We start from the raw sequence: 23,749 nt of genomic DNA on the forward strand, positions 1-23,749 counted from the left end.
CACAGAACCGGTAGTAAAAAATGTTGAATCCTACCACTGCTATAAGGTCTCTTCCAACTCTGTTATTCTATTATAGAGATTCTATTCCAGTTGGACAGCTTGCAGTGTAAGCTGTTTTTCCCTACAGCTTTGCTGAAATGTCCTTTACTTTTCCTTGAATCAGCTGAAAGCAATAACACGAAGATGCCCTTTGCCAGTCCTTATCTTGCTTCTCTTTCTAATTGCTGTACTCTAGTGATTTGACTTCTGGCAGGGGGAATTCTGAGAGTTGAAGTCCCACATCTTAAAGTTGCCAAAGTTGAAAAAATGCTGCTCTAAGGCAGGGGTATCAAATTTGATTTCATTGAGGGCTGCGTCAGGGTTGTGTTTGACCTTGGGGAACTGGGGTGTGTGTAGCCAGGGGGGACGTGGCCAGCTTGATGTGCGTTTTTGACCACAACAGTCTCCTGCAGCCCTCTGCTAGTGAAAATGGAGCTGGGGGCGAGGGCATGGCTTTCCCAAGCTCAGTTTTTGCTGGCAGAGATACCATGGGCTAGTCCTCCACTGTTTCCAGGGTGGCCCCACAGGCCAGATCTAACCACTTTGAGTTTGACACCCCTGCTCTAAAGTAATAAATGTAGGAGAAAGAGTAGCAGAAACTGGGGGTGGAGTTAAAAGAGAGATTAGCCTAGAATCCCTACATAACCACAAGTAGACTACATCCAACCTTTCTTGAATTCTGATGACCTGTATTTAATTCTAAGCAGGTACTAACCTTTAGTTGAGAAGATTTCTGTGAAGATTGGCTGCTTAGCAATAAATTAGTTTAATTGGACTTTCATGTGTGGACCTGGTCTTTCACATCTGACAATGGGTGGTAAGTCTACTACATTTTACCTACCCCAAATTTATTGTATTATACTATTCTAAGAAAGAGGAAAGTTCACTGGAACAACTTATAATGATCTAAGATGGTAAACAAGTTTTGCTACCCGCTTTCTCCCATCCCATTAGTGTTTTGTAGTCTGTAAGTAGACCCTGGTTTACAACCATTTGTTTAACAATGGCCTGGAATGGGTGCTTTAACTCCCTGTTAAGTACGTCTAACCATTGTTGCACCACCACTCCTATGGTCACATGATTGTGTTTTGGATGCTTGGCAATCTGTATGTACTTATGACAATCTTATGACCTGTTGCCAAGTGCCAGGTGATAAAATGATTCACTGGTGGGATTTAAATTTTTTTTTACTACTGATTCTGTGGGTGTGGCAGGGGAAAGATACTGTAAAATCTCCAGTCAGAGGTGGTATTTGCCGGTTCTCCGAACTACTCAAAATTTCTGCTACCGGTTCTCCAGAACTGGTCAGAACCTGCTGAATACCACCTCTGATATGATTGCCATTTACGATATTTTCTACTGGCTTCTCCAGAAAGTCAATGGTGAAGCCAGAGGGAAAGTTGCAAGCTGCTGCAGCTGTCTGCTCTAGAGCTCCCTCTCAGGAAGCCGCTCTTTGAAAACAATAAGGCTGCTTAGGAGAGGGAAACTCCTTGACAGGTTGCAGAAATGGAGGTCAGATCCTGAAAATCTGTTCCTGCATCCCTCAGAGGAGTTTCCTTTTCTGCACAGAGGGAATTTGAACTCAGCAGACACCTTTTTTGCTCTGTCCACTTAATGACCCAGGAAATTGATTAATGACTGCAACTGGAATATGGTCACTGAGCAAAGCAATTGCATGGGCATCTTGCTTACTGATATTTCACTCAGTGAGAAAGAATCCAGTCCCAATTGTATTCATAAATTGAGGACTGCCTGTACTCAAAAGCTGGCAGCCCTGCTGATTAGTTGCTTGATTCATTTTATTGCTTTTTTAAATGATAAATTGGGGATGGTTCTTCTAGTTCCTGGATTTTGGTTATGTAGATTATTAGTTGTTCTGGTTTTTTTGCTGCCTGATTTTGAATACTTGCATGCTGTCCAGAATCACTGCCATGTCTGTGATGACCATATAAATGGTTTCAAATAAATAGGCATGTGGGAGAAAAAAGATTTTGTCATGTGGCATGTTTTGGGTATAAGTGGGGACACATCTGTCAATTTCAAGACAGACACTATAAGATGGCAGCAGCAGCTGATGGTAGGTATGTCTACCTATGTATAGCATTTTGGATCTTAAGATGCTCGTATTTGTCTCTGTCTCCTTAAAGAAGTTGTGTATTTTCTAGAAAGTAGAATCTGGGCAATCCTAGGAAATTTTAAGTTAAGGCCAAGCCCATAGCATACTACTGCTTGCTCTAAGCTTTGTACTCTGTACGCCAATAAACCTTGATGATCAGCAAACATTTGAATCAGGCTTTCCCCAGTTCAAAGCCAATTTTTTTAATTATTCTAATTTGTTGGTTTTCTGTTCATTGCCTCTAATTTGAAAGAGATTATTAATGTGTACATCAAATTTACCTCAAGCAATAGATTTGCTTTAGATTAAAATGCCATTCTGAGATATTTCGATATTTCAGCAAAATATTTAACTTTTTCAAAAGCTCAAGCATAAAATATCAAATATATAAGAAAATACTGGTAGGAAAAGCCAAAATGAGGGGACAAAAAGAAGCAATGAGAATAGGGCATAAAGAAAGAAGCAAAAGACAGGAAGATCAACATGGAGAAAAGTTACTTTTGTTCGATCTTAACCTAGTCTGTTGGGTTTTGACATGCTGAATGGATATTGTGGTTTGTATAGTTAGAGATTAATAAATCTAACTAGTTATTTGACAAACACTAGTTAAATAAACAACAAATTAATGCAATGTATAAATCTCATCACAGAGGAAGAAAAGTGGAGAAAAAGAGCATCAAAAAAGGAACCAGGTCTAGTATGACAATCCTTTTTTTAAAAAAAAGCTGTTTTAATTTCTAATCAGTTATCTTCCATCTGTTTCCTTCTTCACTTTCTGCCGGTGCAGATGGCTACGGTGATCGGTGGTATTTCCCGGCTCTTTCAGCCGACAATTGCAGTACTCTCAGCGGAGAAGATATGCCAGGGTACCAACCCATGGTACTTCCTTATTGGCCTTCGCATGGTGACTTTATTTTTTGCTTACGGGCCTTGGGATTCCCTCAAGGCCGACCTGGTTTGCCGTTGGCCCTCCAACATTGGGGATGGAAATAAATTTTGTTCAGCCATTTGCTATAACCAGCGATTCCCTGTCCCCATCTCTGGCTTCTGGGTTTTCCACTTCATTGCCATCATCTTCACCGTAGCCCTCCTGAAGTTTGTTTACGTTACAAAGAAAAGCCCCACAGATAAGGATGCAGAAGCTGCCCGAAGGCCCAAGCCCACATCAGGAACCGAAAGTTCTCCCAGAGTGGGGGAAGGGTTTGGGGGCTGGAGATACGGGATCTACATCTTCTGCATTGCCCTCCTTCTAGCAATCGATGTCGCCTTCATCTGGACACTTCTGGGCTTTCAGTTACCCAACTTGAGTCAAGAGGTCACAACTTGCTACCCTAATGACCCAGCCTGTCCTGCCACAGCCCAGTGTGCTGTTACTGGTGTCAGTGACAAGAGGGCCATCCTCTGGGTTTTGGCCTTTTGCTCAGCAGCCAACATCATCTTCTGCATCGGTGTGCTGTCTGCACAGTGCTGTCAATCCTGTGGTTTATGCAGAGGCCCAGAGAAGGCCAAACCAGCAGAATATGGCTGCCATTATCATGATGCAGGGTGCCATGGTTGCCCAGGTGACTGCGGTAAATGGACAGAGGTGCTTAGCAACCGCGAGGTAGTCCAGGCAGGGTCAGCAAAGTGTGGATGCCAGCCAGGAGGAGTCAGCTGTTGCTGTCACCAAGGCAATGAGGGAAGCAAGGGCGTGGCCTGCGGTTGCCAGGACAACCGGCTTTGTCCCTGCTTCTTCCAGGGAAGTGACACAGGGCTGTCTTCCCTGACAGGCAGGGAGGATTCAGATGGGAAGCTCTTAAGAGGAGACACAGAAATAGGGGGAGAAAGGAAAAAGTGGGGAGCAATGGAGAACTGGATGCAGCTGAACGAGCCTGTCAAGATGGAGGCACAGAGGGGCCAAGGCAGCCCAAGGGGGGGCACCGCAGTAAAAAACATGGGCAAATATCAGCTTCGGAGAAACTGGAGGTTGTAGTGTGTAGGGTCTGGCAGGGCTGGAAAGTAGATTTTTAGATCTACTGCCTTGAAAGTACAGACAGAGTTTGCACGTTTCCCTGGTGGATTAAGGAGTGCATCCTCCAGGCCAGGGTTTTGTTGGCTGGGGAATTCTGGGAGTTGAAGTCCAAACATCTTAAAGTTTTCCAAGTTTGAAAAACACTGATGTAGTGTTTTCAAGTTCAGGCTTTTGCAGGATGTGTGTGTGTATACATACTTACATCCATACACCCATCCATACACTCAGACATTAATTATATGTATGTAATATACAATATATAATTTTTTTAAAAAGGAAGATAAAATCTAATGCAAAGTAAGAAAGGGAAGAGAAAAAGATCGAGAAAGCCAAAAGTGCAAGAAGGAAGTAAAATAATTAAAAGAAAAATAGAGAAAATAGGAAAAGAAAAAAAATAGAAAAATATATATATAAAGAAATAGCTTCTACTCTTCTGTACACAGTTACAATTAAAAATTCACCTCTTATTCTATTGCTGCAACATATCTCTCTTCTTCTCTTCTGAACATACTCCTTTTTCTCCTATTTCCCCCCACAATAGTCACCCTGTGAGGTGGGTTGAGCAGAGAGAGAGAGAGAGAGAGAGAGAGACGCTCAAAGTAATCCAGTCGACTTTAATGCCTAAGGTGGGACTAGAATTCATTGTTTCCTAGTGATTGGCCCAAAGTTACCTAATTGTTTTTCATGCCTCTGGCAGGACTGAAACTCTTTTGGTGATTGGCTCAAAGTCACCCAATCAGCTTTCACGCTTAAAGCAAAACTACAACCCCCCACCTCCTGGTGATTGAGCCAAAGTCACCCAGACAGCTTTCACATCTAAAACGGGGTTAAAAGTCACCACCTCTGGTTTCTATTCTGCTGCTTTAGCCACTAGACCAAATTTAATTAAGCGGATGAGAGGTGGCAATGGACCAATTCTCTTCCCTTCCGTCTTCTCCTTGATTTCCCAGGCTGAGGGTATCTGGAGCATTAGCTCTTGAGTAAAACGAACAGGCTGTTCAACTTGGAGAAGACTGTCCTGTATGGATACTATACCAGTATCTCTTCTCTTTTCCCCTCCCCTCCCCTTCCCCCTCTCCAAGACTCTCATCATCTCTTCAGACCTTTTTGTGATAGCCCCAACTCTATGGAAGACCATTTCAGGATGTGGCTGTTGCATTCTGTGCTAATTTCAGTGTCTTGTTTGTCTTTTAGGTCATCGCAGGTGAGTATATTTCACTACCCCACAGGTTCCTGAGTTTTTCCCTAAGAATTAAAATATGTTTAGGGCCAGCATCCTTTTTCCACAGTTGGCATCCAAGTAAATCCATACTGAGCAGAGAACCGCATCTATTGGGTGATTAAAACTTTATAATGTATGATTTTCTGTAACCCATTAAAAACTATCAAAAGTATATAAACATATTATTATAATATCATTATTATATTATTAATATTATTTTATATATAATATATAGTATGTACATTTATGTATATTTAATATAATTTATGCAAAATGTTATAAAATGTTGATGAAAAACATACAGATTGAAGTAACTTATTTAAAAGTTAGCTAAAATGAAAATGTGATCCAGGCTCATTTTCCCAATAGTGGATATTATTTTGGGGCAATGCAAGTACTGATTCAAATTTTATTAATTTTCTTGTGTCTCCTGTGATTTTAGATTTTAGCCATAGTTTCAACATATTTCTGCAGTCTCTAACAGAGGAGAAAGAAGCTGCTTTTGAAGCTTTGTTTAAATTTTTTTCCTGTGCCAAACGCAATGATGCCATTTTTATATTTGAAATAATGAATGGTATTTTGATATTCAAATCAAATAAATACATTATGATTTTTGACCAGCCTTTGCAAAAAAGAAAATAAATAATTTAATACAACAATTAATACTGGGGAGCAGAAAAAAAAAACAATAGGAGAATAAAATGACGTATCTAAATTAAAAGTTTTGTGCTGTTGTATAACTTGATGAAGATATTTGGTCAAATAAAAGAGTTAGCATCCTTTCAATACTGAACATAACATTTATCCACATGACGCTCACATTTGGAAATGATTGAAAAGATCAGATCAGATCTTGGGGCACCATAAAAAGGACACTGTTTGAGGACTTGAGTGATGAGTGAAGATTTTTTACTTGCCCGGAGCCACAAAATATATTTGTACAATAGTCTCTCTCTCTCCCACCCACCCAAACCACCCCCCTCTCCCTTACACACACACACACACACACACACACACAAAGAGAGAGAGAGAGAGACAGACAGACAGACACCCCTCTTTCTTATCCTCCCTGAAATATGTCTAATGTGTGTGAAATAATACCGACTCTTCCTTACATGGTTAAATAAAATATTCAGATCTTTTGCAGAAATTTTCTTAGAATCTAATTGATTCATTTCCAGAAGTATATTTTCCAAAACAGGAAGCAGTTTTTGATGGCTGGATTTGTTGTCACCCAGAAGTATTGTACCATTCAAGAACAGTCTTATTTCTGGATAGCATCATGGTGTTACAGAAAATGAAGAACAATTTGCAGGGTGTGATTAGCACTGTCAAGATGGTTGTCTCAGTGATGTGATCCCAACTCTAAATGTGATGCACATAAAAAACAAGAGGACTTCAAACACCCTCTTGTAGCCATATCTTGACTTTTTCAACCAAACCCTATGGACACCCTTCCAGATTAAATTGCCAGCAATAATAGTCAGAAACAAATAAACAAAAACAAAAAAAAGAAACCCAGGCAGATTCAGAAGAGAGACACTGCTGAGCTGGAAGAGTAAGCTGTATCCCATTTATTAGTTTCTCATAAAAAAGGTAATATACGTTTATTTAAGTGAGGAGCAGGCTATCCAGATGAAGAATGCTTGTGCACATCACCCCTTCAGCTGCCTTTGAGTCCACATATTCTGAAATGGCCTGCTTTCATATTAAAATGCTAATCGTATTAAAGAAAGAATTGTTCTCTTGAAGTCTTGGAGTTGTATGCAGTTTAAGAAGAAATTGCTTACAGCTATAAATTACATACGGATGGTTACAATGAAAGAATGATTGATGGATTGATTATGTGCCATGATGTCAGTGTGTGTCCTTAACAAATATCTAGCTAGATGTTCAGCAGGAGGATACCCTCTCCAACTTGTTCCTTCGGGTCCTCCAACACTGTAATCATTGTAATCAAGACCACCTCCCTTGCTCCCTCTCCTCTCCTCTCCTTGTCTTGTCTTGTCTCCTCTCCACTCTACCGTCTCTCCTCTCTTCCCCACCCTTCTTATAGGTAGTCCTTAACTAACAACCATTTGTTTAACAAGGTTACAATAGAACTGAAAAAAAGTGAGTTATGACTGGTCCTCACACTTATAATCATCTCAGCATCCCCGTGGTCCTGTGGTCATAGTTTGGGCACTTGACAACTCACATCTATTTACAGTTGAAGCATGAAGTATCCTGGGTCGTGTGATCAACATTTGTGACCTTCCTAGCTGGCTTCGGATAAGCAAAGTCAATGGGGGAAGTTGGATCCACTCAACAACCAAGTGATTTATTTAACAATTTCAATGATTCATTTAATGATGAAAAAAAAGGTTGTAAAATTGGATGTGATTCATTTAACAACTGCCTTGCTTATCAATATAAATTCTAGGCCCAGTTTTGGTTGTAAATCAAGGACCTACTCTACTGTACTCTACTCTACTCCACTCCAATCCACTCCTATGCCATGCCATGTCATGCCATTCCTGAAGCCTGACAAACTAAGGACAAAGGCTACAATTCTATACACAATAATTCACTGAGTGAAGCTTCTGAACAGTTATATATTACACTGGAACTTGTTTCTGAGAAGATATTGGATTGCAGTGTAAAATAGTGATTTCAGTATCGTTGATAAAAGGCCTGCAGGCAAGAGAAGGGAGGAAAAAAACTAAATGGGGGCGTGCATAAGCGCACCAACGTGCCTACCGTCCCTGTCCTATTGTTTCTCTTATTCTTCTTTTATTTTTCTTATATGTACCCATTTCATGTATTCACAACTATGTATACACTTATACCTATTATCTTGTAAACAATTGGCAAATCAAATAAATAAATAAAATAAATAAAATAAATAAATCAAGCTTGAGGTTTTGTCAAGAGCTGCTGAAGGCAACCAATACGAGATTTATTAGCCAAAAAAGGAAGGAAGGAAGGAAGGAGGAAAGAAAGAAAGAAAGAAAGAAAGAAAGAAAGAAAGAAAGAAAGAAAGAAAGAAAGAAAGAAAGAAAGAAAGAAAGAAAGAAAGAAAGAAAGAAAGAAAGAAAGAGTAGAACAGGTTTCCTGGGATGTTACAATGATATTTGAAGAAAAACATAGGCAGCAAATAATAACATGGAAGGACTTGGGAAGACTGAATTGAAATATTTTATTATTCTTAGGCAGCAGAGAGAAATATGAGAACATTAAACATCACAAAGTAACCCCAAATTCTTCAGAACTCTGATTTGAGAACGATCTTAACTAAAATATAGAAAGGGGTAGATATGGCACCTGGTGGTAACTCTCTCTCTCTCTCTCTCTCTCTCTCTCTCTCTCTCCAGCAGGGGGCAGTAAAAGATTAACAAACACTAAGCCATCTCCAAAATGAAGATGCTGACATTTTAAGGCCCCAAGAAGTGCATGATATTCACACAAAGACTTTTTCATGAAATATGTTTTTTCCTCTGACTCTTCACTTAACTCCCAACAGCCCCTTCCTCTCACATAATTCACGTATGCCTCCCAGATGGACTGATGTGTTATTCTTCTGCAGCAAAGCCAGAGCACATTGTGGCACGTGGTCACGTAAATTCAATGTGCCAGAAGTACAGAATGTTTAATTATGCAGAATGGATAGACACATTTATGGTACAGATCATGTTAAATGAGTCTATCTAGGTAAGGGTTTCTCAGTGTTGCCAATTTTAAGATCTGTGGATATCAAGTCCCAGAGGTGAAGGGGCTCACTACATTTTGGTGGCAAAAACTCCACACCGGGGGGTCGCCAACCTTTTGAACCTCAGGGACCACCAAACTCATAATTTTAAATCCTGCGGACCACTAATATGAATTTTGACTGATGGTGGCTTGCTGACTTTGGTGGGAGAAAGAGAGAGATCTGATGTAACCTTGGAGGGCTGCAGGAAAATTCCCCACCCCGTTTTCCTACCGATCAATCTTTATTTGGGATTGCAGGATACAGTTTCCAGCTCCATTTTCAGAGGTGGGGGGGAGGAGAGAGAGACTGACTGACTGACTGACTTTTGGCTTCATGCAAGGAAAGCAGCAGAAGTTTTTCTTTCTGTTCCCCAAACTCCGCCGGAAACTAGTCTTTGCCGGCAAAGCCTCTTGGAGCAGGAGGCCTTGCAGGGTTCCAAAGACACATTTCTGGTGGAGTTTGGGGGAGAGAAAGAAAGACTTTTGCTGCTTTCCTTGCATGCAGCCAAAAGCAGAAGAAAAAAGAAGTGGAAAGAAGCAGCTCAGTTGCCAGGCAAGGTGACTGGGGCGTGTGGGGCAAGTTCCCCCCTCTGCCCTTTCCCCCTCCCCTCACTACCTCATGTTGTTCTCAAAGCAAGCCTTGTGTTCCCGCGGGCCATGTGGGTGGCACAGCCTTGTGTTCCTGCGCAGCCTGGATTAATTGCTTTGGGGGGGTGCTCTGGGGGTGATATTTCTCTGCGGACCCCCAAAAATTTCTTGCAGACTATCAGTGGGCCACAGCCCACCAGTGGCGACCACTGCTCCAGACAATTGCTAGATGGCAGCAAAGTGGTGGAGTTTTTCCATTTCCTTGCTGCCACCTAGTGGTCATCTGCCATTTTGCAGTTTAGATATTGAAATCTTCCTCTTACCACTATCCACTTCCCACAAAGGCCAAAGCAACCTGCATTTTAACAATGGTGGTTAGGACCATTATCACTTTATTGTATTTTGGTTTGGCCACGACAGTGCAATTTATTAAACATGTCCACGGTGTATCCCGGGGTGGGATGCTACTGGTTCTGCCAGGGGTGGGATGCTACTGGTAGCTCTGAAGAGCAGTAGACACCAAACCGGTTCTGGGCTCTTTCCTGTCCATTATTTCCTGCTTTTTCAACTTCAGCTGCTTTGCGCAGCACAGCTGAGGTTGAAAAAGTAGGAAAAAAGAGGCTTTTCAAACGCTATGTATTCCCATGCAGCGCTTTTCAGCTGTTCCGGCGGCACAGCTTAAGGTTTTTTTACACACGCAGGCAAAACACATGTCACCGAACCAGTAGTAACACCGGTTGAATCCCATCCCTGGTGTATCTTGTACATAATATTTATATTCATTTTCTTCTTGTGGGACATATAGCTGAGATTTAAATGTAGCTGCTTTACAAAAGCAGCTATATGCCGCCTAACATTGAGGAGGTGGTGTGAAACCCAATGACAAAACAATTGCAAACTGCTAAAAACTGGCAACTGGAAATGTAATTAAACAGGAAATCAACTCTTTGTTATGGCTCCTGAACTCACACCAAGGTGATTTTGGGTGGCTTGTGTTAGGATATGTGCAGAGTATACACGGAAAACGGTTTATGAGAACAGTTATGAAGAAATATACAGCCACACAGAGTTGAACAAGTTGTAGTAATGTTTACTTGAAGAAATAGCACAGTGCAATAAACAGTCCATATCATACACGCTTCTCACCTTGATTAGTTTCCAACCATTATTTCTTGTCTTGCCTTCCGATGCTTTGGAAAAATCAACCTTTTAATCGAGTCCATCTGCGTTTGTGGTCCCCAGGCCTGCTGACAAAACCACATCTTAGTGCCTTTCAGAAAAGCATTGAGGGCAGGGGGGCAACCATACATGGGGGAAATGCGAAAAAATGATAAAGAGGAAATCAACAATGTCTGTACATAACTCAGGAACGAGAGGTTTGGACATCAGCTCTTGCAGGAAACAGCAGTCTTTACAACAGTAAATTTCAGGAAGAACTGTGTGAACTTGCTCAATCATCTAGGCAGGAGTGTTAGCAGAATGGAAGGAATGAAAACAAAGAATGGTGCAAGACTTGACCAGGACATCACTTCTAATGTGTGTTGTGTTGTGCATAAAAAGTGGGCAGGATTTTGATTATGTGGTTCCACTTCCATCTCAACTTTCTGAGCCTCCACCTAGGGCCATTTCTGAATATAAGAGTTATGCAAGTAGGTCATACAATCTTAATGGAGCCTGCCTGCCCATTGTGCTTATATGTCAGATCAATCATGGGACCAAGCTGATTTTATTACCTTTTTTGTGGTAGAGGTTAAGCAGACATGGCAGTCATTAAGCAAAAGCAATGGTTGTTATGTGAATGCAGTGGTTATTAAATGATTGCCACAATTGTTAAAGGAAACAACAGTTTGCAGCCATGGTGGCGCAGTGGTTACAATGCAATAGTGCAGGCTGCTTCTGCTGACTGCCGGCTGCCAGCAATGTGGCAGTGCAAATCCCACCAGGCTCAAGGTTAACTCATCCTTCCATCCTTCTGAAGTTGGTAAAATGAGGACCCAGATTGTTGGGGGCAATATGCTGACTCTTCAAATTGAAATCTTCAAATTTCTAGGTTCTATCATATCTCAAGACCTAAAATGGACACCTAACATCAAACATGTCATCAAAAAAGCACAACAAAGAATGTTCTTTCTGCGCCAACTCAGAAAGCTCAAACTGCCCAAGGAGCTGCTGATCCAGTTCTACAGAGGAATTATTGAGTCTATCACCAGCACCTCTATAACTATCTGGTTTGGTTCTGCAACCCAACAGGACAGACACAGACTTCAGAGGATAATTAGGACTGCAGAAATAACAATTAATACCAACCTGCCTTCAATTGAGGACTTGTATACTGCATGAGTTAAAAAGAAGGATGTGAAAATATTTACAGACCCCTCACATCAGGACATAAACAGTTTCAACTCCTTCCCTCAAAATGATGCTATAGAACACACCAGAACAGAACGCCATCACTCTGCTAAACAAATAATTCCCTCAATACTGTCCAACTATTTACAAAGTCTGCACTACTATTACTATTAATCTTCTCACCACTCCTTATCACCCCTCCCCTCCCCCTTGTGACTGTATGACTGTAACTTTGTTGCTTGTATCCTTACGACTTATACGATTTGATTGCTTATTGTACCTATGACTGTTATTACGTATTGTACCTCATGATTCTTGACTTTTGACAAATATATCTCTTCTTTTATGTACACTGAGAGCATATGCACCAAGACAAATTCCTTGTGTGTACAATCACACTTGGCCAATAAAGGATTCTATTCTGTAAACCGCTTAGAGAGGGCTATAAAGCACTGTAAAGCAGTGTATAAGTCTAAGTGCTATTGCTATTGAAAATGAAGTGCCAGTTTTCTGCAAATCATTGTAAAACACAGTCACATGACTGCAGGATACTGCAAATTGTCAAATACGTGAAGTTCAGTCATGTGACTCTGGGGCTGGCCTGACTGTTAAAGCTTCAAATCCAGGTTACGAGTCCCATTTTTCAGGTTGGTTGTAACTTCAAACGGTCACTAAGTATCCGGTTGTAAGTCAAGGACTACCTGTATTCATGCATAAAAGAACCAAATTTTCAACCTCAAATATTTCAACAAGGCATCAAAATTGTGTCCTTTCTCAGTCTGAAATCTCATAAGATCTCATGTAATAATACAAATATGTAGCATGATCTTGCAGGATTTCCCAGGTTAGGATGGATGGATGCATTTTAGATGTGTGTTGCCCATGGTGAATAAACTTCTTCCTGAACTTCAAACATGTTTCAGACAGCTGTGATAAGTACAGCTGGAAATACACAATGGATTTAGGATAATTTTAACCATCCTGTATTATGTAGGAGAGAGAAGCCATTGGTTCACTAATAATTGCAGCATTTTATAGCGATCATTGAGGTGACATTAAGTATTTCTGCATTCTTGATGTATCAGCACCATGAAAATCGAGTAACATTAAAAGATCGTTAAAAGAACATGGATCAGTGATGAAGTGGACTTTATTAAGAAAGCTGGACTTTATTAAGAAAGCTGATGAGATGGTGGAATAGACTTCAATCAGATGACAACTGTTAAGAGATGTTGTGGCCCAACTTGTACATAAAATGTCTGAACAACAAATGATGCCCAGATATTCACAACAGAGACCTATGACTTTGAAAAATGAGGTGCAATTGTTCGGAAGTAGTATCCCAATTCTAATTTTAAGGAAAAGTTTTATTATTAAGAATCAGTCAAATATATTTGATCCTAGATATATCAGAGATATATCTGATATATCTCCAGTGTTTCATGGTAGATTAGAGGACATTGTTGACTTTCTGGTGTGAATTACAATAATTACTTGTTAAAAGAGGCTTTGAAGTTTAGCTTTTTTGGGGGAGTGGGGTTACCAGTTAAATGTCTTCTTTTAAAGTAAATGGATGGAAGGTCAAAGTAGCTAGGTAAATAAAACTGCAGAGTTATAAATTGTAGACCTGCTTTGTGGTGGTGGAGGGTGAGTATTATTGTTGAAATATAGTATATTAATCACTATTCACCCATTTTGATAATTTTTGTGTGTGTGGTTTTTTATGCACATTTTCGTCTTGTTTATTTTTTTGCTTTGTTTGTTGTTGTTTCCCCTTTTTTTGTTGAAGTTTGTATTTTAACTTTGGAAATAAAATAAAAAATTATCAAAAAAGGGAAATAAATAAAAGACACTAGCAAACATTGAGAGGGAAATTATCATTGTCTTACTAGAAAAATATTTTATTAATTTACAGCCAGAAACACACACCTACAAAAGGGTTAGAGTTACGGAAAAGAGGCAGCAGAAGGAGGTTAGTGATCTGTTCTACCAGTTCTGTATAAACATAGAACAGAGTAGAATAAAGGCAGTCCTTGATTTACGACCACAATTGAGCCACAAATTTCTGTTCCTAGTGAGACATTTGTTAAGTGAGTTTTCCCCCATTTTGCCACCTTTCTTGCCTGAAGTGAATCACTGCAGTTGTTAAGTTAGTGACACAGTTATTCAGTGAAACTTGTTAGGTTTGAGGCATGGGTTTAATGAACGGAGACCAGACTGTAAACCGTGAACTTCAGCTCTTTATTCACAAGCATAACAGAGACAAAAAACCCCCGGCTAGCAGTCACTCTTTTATAGCGTAAGCTGCTATCCGGATAACCAATGGATAGAGTTATAGCGTTTGAATCTTGGCGCGGCCTGCCAACAGCCAGTCAGATTGCTCGGAATGGACCAATCACAACTTGCCATTTTATAGGCCAATAGGACGTGCAGGATTACGATCCTGCTAGGCAAATGAATCTTTATTAATTTCTTTCGTTCACAACACCCCTCCCCCCTGGGTTTCATTTGACGGCCATGGTGATGTAATCACGCAGGTATGCAGGTCGTTTTACCTGTCTACCCAATTTTTGCTGTTCCACCGGTTTTTGTTTAAGGTTCGGTGCCAGTGGAACGCAAGGCTCGTCTTCGTCCGGGGTTGATTCCGCGACACTATCAGAGTCCCTTAAGTCTATTCCTGGATCGGGCGAGCATGTTTCCGCTATGGTGTTCCTCTGCAGGGAGGATGCCCCCGATCCCGGACCTTCTTCAGGTGGTGCGAGCATTCGGTTTAGTGGCCGTCTGTCCCCGATTACGTCGTCGTCTATGTGGTCTTCGTCCCCCTCGGTATTCCCTCCCCCCTGAGTTTGGAAGTCCGGGGGGCCGCTGATATTTGATTGTAACCGAGATCGGAGTTGGTCTATGTGGCGTTTCCATATCTTGCCGTCTGTCGTCTTAAGGTGGTAGGATCTAGGGCCAGTAAGGTAGACTACGGTGGCTGGGACCCACAGCGGTTCGCCAGAAAGGTTTTTTGCGTAGACCAAGTCGCCTACCTTGAATTGGCGATACGTTCCGCTGGATCCACAGGGTTTCTCTGGTGAGTAAGATGGGTGTAGTCAGTCGAGGTGGGAGCGAAGCTTCCGCCCCATTAAAAGTTCGGCTGGGGTCTTGTTGGTGACCCTGTGGGGGGTAATGTGTTGTAGTAAAAGTATTTTGTTCAATCTAGCGTCGATGTCTCCCGGATCCATTTTTGGAGTGTCTTTTAAGGAATTGGACCATTCGTTCAGCCCTACCGTTTGGCGCAGGGTGAGCCGGCGAAGTTAGGGCGTGGCGGATGCCCCGGTCCGCCAAGTATTGTTCGAAGGTGAGGGCCGTAAACTGGGGTCCGTTGTCGGAAACTAGAATGTCCGGGAAACCGTAGCGTTGCAAATAATCTATCTAGTTTTTAATGACCGAGTCAGTAGTTGTGCTTTTCATCTTGTGGATTTCGAGCCAGTTGGAGTAGGCATCCACGGTTAGGAGAAAAGTGTGTCCTTTCGTGGGTCCCGCAAAATCAATGTGGATGCGGGACCACGGGCCTCGAGGAGTTTCCCATTCGGTGGGGATTGCTCTCGGTGGGGCGTTGCTAACTTCTTGACAGTTTCTACATGTGGTAACCCAGGCTTCAATTTGTTTATCGATGCCTGGCCACCAAGCGTAGCTTCGAGCGAGGGCCTTCATACGGACGATGCCCGGGTGTCCTTCGTGTAGGGTTTGCAACACGAGTCACTGTAGTTTCTCTGGCACGACGACTCTATCTCCCCATAGGATGCAGCCCTTCTGGGAGAATAGTTCCGTTTGCCGGTGCTTGACCGGCATGAAAATGGCGGGTGTTTCTTCGACTGGCCACCCGCGTTCGACCCAACTAAGAACTTTTGCGAGGATAGAGTCTCGTTTTGTGCCGGCAGCAATATCTCTTGCCGTTAGTGGCAGCGAGTTGAGGGTTTCAATTTGCAACGTGGTGAGGGTTGGAGCTGGGTCACTGACAGTTTCCGGAAGTGGGGAACGGTTCAAAGCGTCAGCGTGGGGAATGGCTTTCCCCGGGTGATGCTGTAGTATGTAGCTGTAGGCTGCTAGGAATTCTGACCAGCGAGTCATTCTAGGCGATAATATGTATGGGGTTGGTTTATCACCTGCTAAAATGCCAAGTAAAGGCTTGTGGTCTATAACTAGAGTAAAAGGCCGCCTGTAAACATATTCATGGAATCGCTTTACGGCCGATACAATAGCAAGAGCCTCTTTGTCAAGTTGGCTATAGTTTCGTTCAGCCTTCGCTAATGTCCGTGAAAAGTACGCAATGGGAGCTTCATGCCCGTTTGGTAACACGTGACTCAAGATGGCTCCAACCCCAAATGGTGATGCGTCACACGTAATATTGAGTGGCAAGGTCTCATTGTACTGCATTAGAACAGTATCGGATGTTAATAAATCTTTCACTTTTTGAAAAGAGCGTTCTTCTCGATGTCCCCAGACCCAGGTGGCTTTCTTGTCGAGAAGTCTATGTAGGGGCTCAGCTACGGTCACCTTCTGGGACAAGAAGATGTTGTAAAAGTTAATAAGTCCAAGGAAAGCCTGGAGATCAGTCTTATTTCTAGGTCTTGGGGCGTTCTTGATTGCTCTGAGTTTGTTTTCGGTAGGGTGAATCCCTTTTTTATCGAGGAGATACCCAAGAAACTCCACCCGCTCAGTACACAGTTGACACTTATATTTTTTCACCTTGAGGCTGGCGTCTTTGAATCTCTGTAGAACTAGTTTGAGACGCCGTTTGAGCTCTTCTTTATTAGGAGCAGCAATTAAAACATCATCAAAATACGGTACAACCCCTTTGATGCCTTGCAAAAGTCTCTCCATTAGATTCTGAAATATCCCGGGAGCTACACTCACCCCGAACTGGAGCCTGTTGCATTTAAAGGCACCTCAGTGGGTAACGATAGTCTGTGCCTCTGCGGTCTTCGCATCAACGGGTAGTTGTTGATACGCTTGCGCTAAGTCTAACTTTGCGAAAATCTTCCCGCCGCCCAGGGAGTGGAGAAGATGTTGAACTACCGGCACTGGATAAGTGCTCTGTTGAAGTGCGTGGTTCAGAGTGGCGCGGTAGTCTCCACAAATTCTGATCGACCCATCCGGTTTGATGGGGGTTACGATTGGGGTTTCCCAACGGGTGTGGTCAATAGGCTCCAATACCCCTTGGGCTATTAACTTATCAAGTTGCTCGTCAATCTTAGGTTTAAGGGTGAACGGAACCCTACGAGGCTTAAGGCGGATAGGGGCTACTTCTGGATTGAGGCTAAATGCTATAGGGGTCCCCTTGTACTTGCCTAAGTTGTCCAAAAACACGTCGAGGAACTCCTGGACGATGTTCTCTTCCCAATCGTCGCTTCTGGCCTGGTGAATGCCGGTTACCTCGATCCCGAGTGGGGCGAACCATTGTAGGCCTAGTAAGCTGGGTCGGTCCCCATCAACGACAGTTAATGGGAGAGACACGGCACGATCTTTAAAAGCAACATGGACTTGACTCACTCCGACGACTGGGATCGAGTTCCCCTGGTAATCTCTGAGGATGATTTTCTGTGTCCTGAGGTCTTGCCGATGGACGGTAGGGATCAGCTGTTTAAGGGTCTTCCAGGAAACCATCGAGAGAGACGATCCGGAGTCGACTTCCATCAGGCAAGGTTTGTTCTCGATGGCCACTTCCACTCGGATCTTTTGTTTGTCTAATGACGAAGTGTGGCCGATAATAATAGTCTGGTGAGTCTCTTCTTGCCGTGCTGGAAGAGTAGATGTTTTGCTGTTGTAGGCATGGTTGTTCCATTGGTTATTCAAACGATCCCGATTTGCAGGGAGGTTTCCTGTGGTCTGGCGGAGGTTGTTCTCCTTTCTATTTGTGTTGAATTCCCTCTTACTTCTGCAGACCCGAGCGATGTGGCCTCTTTTCCCACAGGAACGGCAGATTGTGTCAAGGAATTTGCAACCGGATCGCGGGTGGTTTCCTCCGCAACCCGCACATGGGTGCTGAAGTTTTAGCGTTTGTTGATCTCGTTCGGCCCGAAGTCTGTTGACCTCTTCTTCATCACTCTCGGATTGGGACTCGAGGTCCTCATGGTGCGCTGTCGCTGAGTGTCTTTCGGGTTGAGGCGAGGCTTCATGGGCGAATTGACGGAGCGGTGCGTTTGTGCGGCGCATTCGAGCGGCCGACTTCTTGGATGCCTCTGCTGCAGTAGCGTCAGCAATGGCATCTGCAAGATCGATGTCCCCTTTTGCCATGATCTTGCTCTGTACTGCGTGGTCATCTAACCCCAGAACTATGCGGTCTCACATAGCTTCTTCTAGGTCTGAAAACCCACAGAGGCCTCCCAGGTTTCTTAGGTCAGCGATGAAGTCTGCAATACTTTCACCCTTGCGCTGATCCCATTGATAAAATTCGTGTCTCTGAACCAACGTTGGTATGGCGGGGGCATAGTGAGCCCGTAGGATAGGCTCAAGGTTGTCCCAATCCATTGCTGTCACTTCAACCGGTTTCGCGAGTGCCTTTGCCATTCTAAAAACGGCTGGTCCACAATCGGTCAAGAACACCACCCGCTTCTTTCCGGCTGTTGCGTCTTTCAAATTGTTGGTTTCTAGAAACATTTGGAACCGATCCATATACGACTCCCAGTCTTCCTTTTCCGGGTCAAAAGGAGCGGGTGGTATAGCGCCACCTGACATTCTGTCAATGTAGATGCGCTCTCAGCCACGTGCTTCGGTTGGTGCTCTGTAGGGTTTATTCAGCTCTATTGTCTCCGCATCCCACCTTCGTCGCCAGTGTTAGGTTTGAGGCATGGGTTTAATGAACGGAGACCAGACTGTAAACCGTGAACTTCAGCTCTTTATTCACAAGCATAACAGAGACAAAAACCCCCCGGCTAGCAGTCACTCTTTTATAGCGTAAGCTGCTATCCGGATAATCAATGGATAGAGTTATAGCGTTTGAATCTTGGCGCGGCCCGCCAACAGCCAGTCAGATTGCTCGGAATGGACCAATCACAACTTGCCATTTTATAGGCCAATAGGACGTGCAGGATTACGATCCTGCTAGGCAAACGAATCTTTATTAATTTCTTTCGTTCACAACAAAATTGGCTTCCCTATTGACTTTGCTTGTCGTAAGGTTGCAAAAGACACGACTCTGTGATACTCTATCCGTCATAAACACGAGTCAGTTGCCAAGCGTCTGAATTTTGATCAGGTGACCATGGGGATACTGAAAGGGTCATAAGTATGAAAAATGGTCTTGTCAGTTTTTTTCAGTGCTGTTGTAACTTTGAGCGGTACCAAACGAACTGTTGTAAGTCGAGGACTACCTGTAATAATATAAAAACATGTAGATGTTGATATAGTATCAGGCTGAAAGACCAGACTGCATGTGAAGTTCCAATTAAACCTGATTGATTATTGCTCATGCCTGTGCCCAGGAATCTACTCTACTAACAATTAGCACTATTTTGGCACTAGAATGCAGGAGAGGCTTGTGGCTACCAAGCAACACTAGGCTGATTCATCTTTTGACTCCGCCCCAGGTTCTGTCACTCTCCTACCTATAGGTGATCCATTCCTTGCCCTTAATTTGCCTAAGAATCAAGCACAGATCTTTCTGATAGCAATAACAATTGAGCAATACTTCATTCTTGGGCATTTAAGTGGACAGGTCAGCAAGTAGAAGAGCAGTTTCAGGTCAGTTTGCACAATGAAGTAACAACAGGGATTAGGAACCATACAAGCCATGCAACAATAACAGCAGCAATGAATCAGATTAGAACATGGCTCACTAATTCGACCGGGGAGTCAGAATAGATGCTGAAAAGTCCTGTGAAAAGCAATGTTATGATAATTCCTTTCCGTCAGCATCATCAAAGCTATGTGAACCTTGTTAATGTGAATGCTCCTTTGTGTGGCACACAAGTAATTTTATATAAAACTTTCCTCCCACCCTGGCCCCAATTCTGCAGCAGATCTGATTCCTCTCAGTTTTTCAATCCTGGTTTTTTTCCATATCAGATTTTACAGCATAATTCCTATTCTAGTCCTTTTATTTGTCTGAGAATTGGAAATAATTCTCATTCTCATTGTATAATTCATTGTCCCTTTCCTGATTCTTTGCTGCTGCCTGTCATCATTGCTGAAAGTTATGAAGTACTAATGGAAATGAGGAAATGTATTCCCTCATGACTATATTTCTGCTTTTAGGGTGTTATTATTATAAAAAGCTCAGCCTTCTAAGTCAAATTTTATTTAAGAGCTTTAGCTTAAATCTCTTGGTCAAGATAGCCTGTGAAGTGTACATTGTAAAGGAAATTCACAACGATTGGACTACAGGATAAGTGGTTCTTGTCAGTGAAGGAGCTGTTGAGCTAAATATGGGTCTAAACTAATCAGCTTCATTGGACTGAGAGATGTTCTATCAAAAACCTCCTTAGGGAACTCATTCTCTTTAGCATTATTTCAATTCACTGAATTATATAAGAACACTTTGCTTACTTCTGAAAAAGCTCTTCTTTAGCTTCAGGGCAAAGTCACCTTGAAAGAAAAGCATGGATTTTTTTTTTTTAAAAGAAGATTCATTTTGTTTTCAGATGCTGTTGGGTTTTACTAATTCACGAGATGGTGTGGACACATCTATGATGAAATCGGGACAACCACAGCAGCCTAAAATGACCTCCTGATGCAAATCTTGGCCTTATCTAACTGGGCTAATGTCTACTCTAAATACAGGTAGTCCTTGACTTATAATCTAACTATAGGTAGTCCTTGACCTTAACACAACTGTATTAAATCAATCTGATTTCCCCCATTGACTTTGGTTGACAGAAGCCAGCTGGGAAGTGAGGGGCACATGACATGGGTTTTGTAACTTGCTAACATAATTACTTTGTATTTTAATTTGATTTATTTTCTCTCTTTTAAAATGATGTTCAGGTTTAACTTTTAACATTCCTAAACTGATCAACAGACTGGAGACTAACTCCAGATAAGCAAAAGTGTGTCGAGTCCCAGGGAAATCAGAAAATCCAGGCAGTTCAAATGAGTGTAAAGATTTATTGCAAGCTTACAAGAATCTGAACGATTAACAGTCAAAGTCAATTGGCGGTTGATAAGAGTCAAAGGAATTCAAGGTGGGCTGGACTTAGATCTCTTATGGGCGCGAAAGGACTAATGACTGATAACACGTTTGACCACTCCCTCAGGCTGAGCCTAGTCATCTCCTACACAGTAATTTGCTTAACAATTATGGCAAAAGGTCATAGAGGTACAACTTACTTAACAACTGCCTGACCTAGCAACAGAAATTTGGGGCTCAATTGTGATCATAAGTCAAGGACTTCCTTTAGAAGCAGTTGCTTAGATGACTCCCTTTTCTCTTGTGTTCCTGCTTTCTACACTGTCTTAGAAACTCACGGAACTTGAACTGTTTTAATGCAAGAGCAGGGATAAAAACAGTAACATTCCTTCCAAATCTTGAATGGGGGAAAAAACTGGGGATTTTTGGAGTTGTTATTTGACCTGAGGAGAGTCCACAAATGAGATTTTAAAAAGCCAAGAAAGCAGTCGCAACCACACAAAGCTTCAGACATGCATTTCACACACAGATGGGGCAAAGCTTTGATTGAGCCACTAAATTGATATTTTGAACCTCCCTTTTCTGCAGATGTGCAGATGACACATATAGAAACACCCGGTTGGGCCCTGGAGTTAGAAGCTGGGGGATTAAGGGATGACCATGTACATGCATATTAAATTTTTGCATGCAATGTTTGCATACAGGTAGACAGCTCTTGAATATATTTTAATCTCTTCCATTCAATGTTTTTTCCTTTCCATTTAAGGTGGCTCATTACATTCTGTGCAGGATTAAAAATATGGGGTGTTTTCCCTTATAAGCTAAGAGAGCCCAAGAACCCTTAACATTTTCTATTTGAAATATCCATTCATTTTGTATTTTATATTCCCAAATGTCATTTGATAAATTCTCTCTGGGAAGATTTTCATAGAGAATAAGGGTATAATCTTTGCTTCTGGCACTACTTGGAAAAAACAAAAACACTGAAATTTTATCCTAGCAAGCAGTTACGATGAAAGATTTAAGCTCAAAAGAACTCAACATATAAACCTTTTTTCATCTACATCTCCACTCCCACAAGAGGAAACTATATCTACAGATATACATAGAATACAGAACATGTATGGCATAATGTACACAACAATGCAATTTATGTTGCCTGGTTGGCATCTGCACTCAAACTTTCAGTTTCAAGAATTTCCCCCCAATAATTTTTAAAATACATTCCGGAGGTGGATTGATGGCAGATTCCACCTCTCCCCTTGTTCTCTTCTCTCTACCCATCTATCTTTGGTTATCATATTGATGTATTCTCTTTGCCTTTTCTCATTGTTTATTTTATTGTTCTATTATTTTACTTTTGTTTTGTTTACACTCTTTTCATTGCTTCCTTTTTATTATTGAAAGCTGCCTAGAATAATCCCACAGGGAGATAGGCAACAAATATTACTTGTTTATTTGTAAAATTTATTAGCTAACAAATAAATAAAATTTAACAAATAGTCAGGCAGGGATATTGGTAAATGTTTATTCTTGTGTCTTCTACAGCAGGGGTCCCCAACCACCAGGCCCCGGACCAGTACCGGTCCGTGGATCATTTTCTACCGGGCCTCCGGTTTGCTGGGCGCCGCCATCTTGTTTCGACGAGAAAGTGCTTCCGGGTGAGCTTTTCGGGTTGGAAAGCGGCGTTTGGGTCCTGAAGGAATCCTCGCGCCTTAGTTTCATCGAAGGGGGGGGGGCGGCTTCAAATGAAGAGCCGTCCCAATGACGGAGGAGATTAAGAAAGCACAGAAAAGCACAAAAACAGTACAAAGGAGGAGTTGAAGGTGGCGGGGAGAAGCGGGGGATAGCTGGCTGGCCAGTCACTCGGCTCGCCTTGTCTTGTCATGCGTGCTGATGCCGGTACCGGGCCGCGGATCATTTTGTGATGCCGGTACCGGGCCGTGGCACAAAAAGGTTGGGGGCCACTGTTCTACAGTATGTCCCAGAGGTGGTATTCAGCAGGTTCTGACCATTCTGGAGAACCGGCAGTGGAAATTTTGAGTATTTTGGAGAACCAGCAAATACCATCTCTGACTGGAGATTTTACAATATCCTTCCCCTGCCACGCCCACCAAGCCACGCCCACAGAACCGGTAGTAAAAAAATTTGAATCCCACAACTGGCATGTCCTGCTTATTAATTTTTGTTGTGGTGGTGGTAAACACTTTACATTACTTTATAATTTGCCAATACTTCTTCAGATATTAAAAGAATTAGATAATGATCAAATAAATATTTATTTTTGTTAGAAGATGTCAATAGGTTGGTGGATGTTTCAACTAATGGATAATACATAGCTCTGATTCTATCTCTGTGTTGGAATGTGAGGCAGCTGGCAGAGGAAATATATATAAGCATGCGTAGGAAAAAACAGCTGAAGTTTGTAGAGATATCTAGGAAAGAAAAGGGAAGCTTTGATTGAAATATTCTGTTTATTGCTGACCAACAATACAGGGAATTGTAATCCCAGCATCCCTGGACAGAAAAGACACCCTCATTTTTTAGATTTTAGATTTAGATTTTAGATAAACAGAAGATATC

General features: G+C 42.1%; 1 protein-coding gene across 1 annotated transcript; it reads left to right on the top strand.

Moving 5' to 3' along the window:
- Positions 1-2,942: 2,942 nt before the first annotated feature.
- Positions 2,943-4,728, top strand: LOC113421746 (uncharacterized). Its single transcript, XM_026682313.2, has one exon. The coding sequence runs from the start codon at positions 2,943-2,945 to the stop codon at positions 4,125-4,127; it is 1,185 nt and encodes a 394-aa protein (XP_026538098.1). The 3' UTR covers positions 4,128-4,728.
- The last annotated feature ends 19,021 nt before the right edge of the window (positions 4,729-23,749 follow it).

The sequence above is a fragment of the Notechis scutatus genome, chromosome Z (assembly GCF_049901735.1).
Source record: "Notechis scutatus isolate UNSWTSFEM ecotype Mainland chromosome Z, rNotScu1.2, whole genome shotgun sequence".
NCBI lineage: Eukaryota > Metazoa > Chordata > Lepidosauria > Squamata > Elapidae > Notechis > Notechis scutatus.

Excerpts from the sequence above, each read along its gene's own strand:
- LOC113421746 (XM_026682313.2), top strand. The coding sequence starts at position 2,943 with ATGGCTACGGTGATCGGTGGTATTTCCCGGCTCTTTCAGCCGACAATT.